Raw genomic sequence first — 5,672 nt, forward strand, 5'->3', positions numbered from 1 at the left:
CCACTTGAGCTACAGCGCCACTTCTCATTTTCTGGTGGTTTATTGGAGATAAGAGTTTCACGGACTTTCTTGCCCAGGCTGGCTTTGAACCACGATCCTCAGATCTCAGCCTCCTGAGTAGCTAGGATTACAGGTATGAGCCACTGTCGCCCAGCAAGGCAAGACTTTTTTTTGGTGCCAGTCATGAGGCTTGAACTCATGGCCTGGGCACTGTCCTTTTCTACTCAAGGCTAGCATTCAACCAACTGAGCCATAGTTCCCACTTCCAACTTTTTTAGTGATTAATTGGGGATAAGAGTCACAAACTTTCCTGCATGGGTTGACTTTGAATCTTGATCCTAAGATCTCAGCCTTGTTATAGGAATTGAGCCACTGGTTCCAGTCTCAAGACCATTTTTTTTTTTGGTCAGTCGTGGGACTTGAACTCTGGGCCTGGGTGCTGTCCCTCAACTCAAGGCTAGTGCTCTACCACTTGAACTACAGCACCACTTCGGGCTTTTTTTTCTGCTTATGTGGTGCTGAGGAATTGAAGCCAGGGCCTCAAGCACTCTAGCCACATTCCCGACCCCAAGACCATCTTTTTTTTTAAAGGAAAGTAAGCAAATAGACTTCAAAGAATCAAATCTAAACCTACAATGGGAACTGTAACCAAAATCCAGACTGAGCTGGATATGCCTTGTCATTTAGCTTCTAGATCTAAAGTAACTACTAAAATATCATAAAGAATTCAACAAACTGAAGTACCACCCCACTGACTTAAGCAGTCCAGGCAGAGGATTATCAGTACAAAAAAGGAGCTCCACTTCTCAAGACAGCTAATAGGAAAAGAGGCTTCAAGAAGACAAAGACTGGTCACACAGCTAGTAAGTAGTACAACCATTTGTGGACCCCAATCACCCTAAAATAAGTCTCCCTTGTAGTCTTTCTCTCAGCCCTGTTTCATATTGTACTTTTATATGAGATTCTACTGCTTTGCAATTAGCCTAGCTCTTTTTTTTTTTTTTTGCCGGTCATGGGGCCTGAACTCTTGGGTCTGGGCACTGTCCCTCAGCTCTTCAGCTCAAGGCTAGCGCTCTACCAATGGAACCACAGCACCACTTCCGGCTTTTCTTGCTTATGTGGTGCTGAGGAATAGAACCCAGGGCCTCATGCTTGCAAGGCATGCACTCTACAGCTGAGCTACCTTCCCAGCCCCTAGCCTAGCTCTTATCTTACTTACAAATAAGTAATCTCCTAACTTGCAACCAAAGTAGCTAGCATCTGAGATAGGCAATCAAAAATAAGCTTTTCATTTTATTCAATCTAGGATATTTTTTTTTCTTTCTTGAAAAACATCCAGAAATTAACTCAATGCTACATGCAGGATTCAAAACTTTACCCCAAACCTCTGCTTCTTAGGACTAAGAAAAAAAGCAGAGGATGGAAACATTTTTTTGCCATTGGTTGGTTCATTTTAGCTTTTGACAAAATTCAGTTCTCACTCTGTGCTCTCTGGATTGAGCTTGCTATTAATAAAAAAACAAACAGATTTATCAATGATTCTTATAATGGTAATGTATCAAAATAAAATGTGGCAGAAGTACAAGATATAGCTCACCTTTTAAAGGCTATTAAAGGGTTTTGACTCAAAGATTTAAGCTATGTACAAATGAGTAAATTTTTTTAGAGCTAAATGTTTTATCAATTTTTATTAGAACATTTCTCATCGGTTTTTTTCTCTTTTCTTATATTGGGGCTTGAACCCAGGGCCTTATGCCCTACTAGGCCTGTGCTCTACCATTCTTTCGGGCATCCAACTTTAGCTTGCTAATCCTTGATTTAAACTTTACTTTTAAAATCGAGATATTACTCTTTAACCATTATAAAGTGTAAAAAAAATTTTATGTTCAAAAACTTAATACATTTTAAACATTGAAAACATGACACAAATTCATTTGCAAATTGCCAGGCCAACAGCATTTATTGAGCTTTTGTTTGGTCCCAGGGTCTATATTTGTTTAGGGATGAGTCTCACTTATCTGATCAACCTGAGTTCTATGCCACCATCTATCTTGTTGACTGTGGTTAATTTAACCTAGGTTAAATTATCAATAACTTGGACATAAATGCCTATTTAAAAAATGTGGTAATGAATGTAGAGGTTTTAGCACACTGATGAACTCAAGGTAATCTCTAGGGTCAAACTATTGATTCCCAAAGGATCTGGCATTTCCATAATATATGTCTAGTAGCAGCGTATCACGCTACTAGGCTATAATTGTTTTAATAATGGACACCATGAACTAAAACATTTCATAAAAGCAGTAGGCAGATTAAAGTTAGGTTTATATAATTGAAGAGCAATCCAACACTATAGTCAGGGTTCACTAAACTGCCTCAGGGACTAAGCTCTGGAAGGTCTTTTCTTTGCTGGAGACTTTTTATCTATGTGCCTTTCCACCAAATGAAAAACTGATTTATAACTCAATACAGATTACTTTTATTATAAGTGTTACTGTTGTTTTTGTGATTGAAGGGGATGGCCTTAGTTTCCAAGGGGACCTTGTCTCTTGGCAGGTTTATGTTACTAAGTCTAAAATCCTATTTTTAAATGAGACGCTTGCTACCCTACAAAAAGGGGCTATGGAGGAAAGGTAGAATGAATGCTTCCAAACGTTTTAGTGAAGACTGTGTTCAAAAACGTGTGTAGATACTATGCATACACGTGGTACTTTCCCATAACACTTTACGATCCCCATGTTGGAGGGAATCAATTACTGATATTTGTAGACAACGAGTAGAAAAGATGGCTTCAGTCGTCTGAGTTACTCCAGTTTTCTCCATCTTCTGCTACTCTGCAACCCCATCTCAATCTTTCCTCCTCCTCCTGCCAAGGTACCTTTCTCTCCCCAGCCAGCTACCTTTTAAGTCCTATTGAGATATCCCTCCATGCTGGATTCTCCTCCCTTTTATTCCATCTTCCCCCAGCCCCCCACTCCATCTGGAGCTACAAACATTTCCTATCCCTAGCCCCGCCCACCTTCTGGAACTCAGTCGCTTCCCTCCCCTTTTCTCCACTCCCCCCACCCCAAACTACCCCCCCCCGGACTTGCTGGAATCCTTGGCCAAGAGGTTTAACCTCAACCTACCCCCCCCACCCCGCCGCCATTCTTTAACCTTACTCTCCTCCACACACTCCACCAGAGCAGTCATCAAGATCATTCACCCCCCCCAAAATGATTCCTCTTTAAATCATCTTCCTCAACCATTCACATGATCCAAACTCTTCCCAGTCCCGAAGTACTTCGGCTCCAGGACCCCACCCCACTCACCGCCCCCCGCCCCGACTCTCTCCATCCACGACCGAATCACTCTCCAACCACCTTCCAAACGATCTCTCCCAGTGGTCTCCCAACCCCACGATTCCAAATCCCCCCCCCGGAACAAACCTCACCGTCCTATTACTGCCACCCCTACCCCACCCCACCCCACCCCACCCCCACCAGGTCTGCCTTCTCTCTCTTCCCGCTACTTTCTGGGTGCCAGTTCCCCTCCTCTCCCCCCAACCCTCCCGAACTAGATCCCTTCCCGCACATACCTCGAGGATCCGGCCCGCGCCGCCCCTTCTGCGTCCTCCGCCCGCGCTCGGCCACCCTTTCCGCTCTTCTCCCGCTCCGCCCCGCTCGCTCCCTTCCTTCCCTCCGCCTTCCGCCTCCCACACCCCGCCCCCCCTCCCCGATTCCCGGTCCTCCCACGGTGGGGGGGGCTGTGGCCCCCCCCCCCCGACACACTCACCTCTGCGCGGCACGGCGCGCCCCTCCCCCGCCCGCCCCTCCCCCGCCCCTCGGGCTCGCCATTCTTCTCCCGGAGCCTCGCGCCCCGCCCGGCCCCAGCTTCCTAGCTCCCGCCCGCTCCCTCGCGCCTTCGCCCCCGACATTCCCGACTCGAGCCTCGTTCCCCGAAGCCTCCCGTTCCCCCCTCCCGCGGCCTAACCTGCAATGGCGGCCGCCGAGCGCGGCGCCGCGCGGCCAACGGGCGACAACCGAACCTCCCGCCGCCGTCGCCGCCGCCGCGAGCACTGCCTGCGCACTTCCGGCCTCGCGCCGCGAGCACTTCCGGGGCAGAGCTTGAGCGAGCGAACGCTAGCGCGCGCGCGCGCACGTGGGGCCGGGGCGGAGAGAAGCGAGGTCCCGGGGCTGACGGACGCGGGGCCGGCGGTGAGTTGGGGAGGGGACGTGGAAAGTCGCTGTGAGAAGCGAGTGTGATGGGGTGCGGCCGGGCCAAGGTCCGAACCCTGAGACCGAGTGCTACGCGGGAGAGGGAAGGGGGTGGCCGAGACCTCACGCGCTCTTTAGTGCTCGCGGGGCCGGGCGGGCGCGCCTGCTCTCCCGAGGGGTCCTAACTTTGAGGGCGGCCGCGGGCGGAGCCAGCCCCCTCCGGTCTCGACCCGCGTCCGCGTTGCCTCGTAGGTTCTAGACCAACTCCTGTGGCTCCCTCTTTGAAGAGCCCCGGCTGCCCCTTACCCCCCCAGCCCCACGTCACTGCCTCAGGTCGAGTGTGTACTTTGCACACGTTAGCGTTCAGTAGAGTCAGGGACAGTTGCTTACTAACATGCAGATTTGGGTTTATTTGTACGAGTCCTGGGGCTGGAATTCAGGAACTGGGCGCTGTCCCTTCGTTTTTCGTTTTGTTTTTTTCCTCTCTCTCCGGACTGACATTCTATCAGTAGAGCCGCAGCTTCAATTCCGGCTTTTTTGCTGGTTGATTGGAGAAAAGAGGCTCTTGGACTTTTCTGCCTCGAACGGGTTTCACACCGTGATCCTAAGATCTTAGCCTCCTTAGTAGTTAGGATTACAGGTGTGAGCCACAGGTACACAGCTAGAATGCAGGTTTTAAAATAACTTCCGATCTAAGAGGCTAGAATCCTGGAGCTATAAAGTAGAGTGAGGTTTGTTTGGTGGTGGTGGTGATGGGGTGCTTTGTTGGTTCTGAAGTATCCTTATGCAAGATGTCTTAATGTTCCTGGAGATCGGTAGATTCTTGTGTGGGGCGTGAAAGCATCACCAATTAGATAATTAAGAATTAGAATGTTCTATCCAGAACATTGATGATAATAAACTGATTACCTGTGATGCAATCCAGTTCTTCTTTAACAATAACAATTCTTTTTGTCCCCTCTAGGAATGGGTGAATTTAAGGTGCATCGAGTTCGTTTCTTTAATTATGTTCCACCTGGGATCCGCTGTGTAGCTTACAATAACAAATCAAACAGATTGGCTGTTTCACGAACAGATGGCACTGTGGAAATTTATAACTTGTCAGCAAACTACTTTCAGGAGAAAGTAAGTCGTTTAGGAGCCTGATTTGGTGATTCTAATGTTAACTTTCTTAAATTCAAGTTTGTGACAATTTGTACATCTATTAGAAAAGATCAGCAGGGGAACTTCCCTAGCAAATATGAGATCTCTGGTCTGACAGAGCAACTCAGAATTTTGATCTGTGTAACGTTTCTTAGAAAGATCCTATCTAGGAATTGTAGCACTTTTATTACTTGTTCTTTGGAAATTGAGGGTTAATAGATCTTTTACCATCTACAAAAATGGAAATTGTTGAGAACATTGTAACTTTAGTGACATGAGCCTTGGCTCCCCAATAGTGACATGTCTCTTAATAATACCTTTTTTTTTTTTTTT

At 47.5% G+C, this 5,672-nt stretch overlaps 2 protein-coding genes across 3 annotated transcripts in view; one reads left to right on the plus strand and one right to left on the minus strand.

Moving 5' to 3' along the window:
* The window catches only part of Chtf8 (chromosome transmission fidelity factor 8), a 10,316-nt gene extending 6,270 nt beyond the window's left edge, over window positions 1–4,046 (minus strand). Inside the window, exon 1 of the mRNA XM_013012939.1 lies at window positions 3,973–4,046. The gene's annotated coding sequence lies outside the window, so the exon portion shown is untranslated. The remainder of the gene's footprint in view (window positions 1–3,972) is intronic.
* Window positions 4,047–4,131: 85 nt separating this feature from the next.
* The window catches only part of Cirh1a (cirrhosis, autosomal recessive 1A (cirhin)), a 36,913-nt gene continuing 35,372 nt past the window's right edge, over window positions 4,132–5,672 (plus strand). The window contains exons 1-2 of one of the 2 annotated variants that reach the window (XM_013013012.1): window positions 4,132–4,196; window positions 5,161–5,321. In XM_013013012.1, the coding sequence (XP_012868466.1) occupies window positions 5,163–5,321 (159 nt within the window). In that variant the 5' untranslated portion in view covers window positions 4,132–4,196; window positions 5,161–5,162. Of the gene's footprint in view, window positions 4,265–5,160; window positions 5,322–5,672 lie in introns of both variants that reach the window. The other variant, XM_013013013.1, reaches the window with a different exon arrangement.

Source organism: Dipodomys ordii, unplaced genomic scaffold (assembly GCF_000151885.1).
Source record: "Dipodomys ordii isolate 6190 unplaced genomic scaffold, Dord_2.0 Scaffold18, whole genome shotgun sequence".
NCBI lineage: Eukaryota > Metazoa > Chordata > Mammalia > Rodentia > Heteromyidae > Dipodomys > Dipodomys ordii.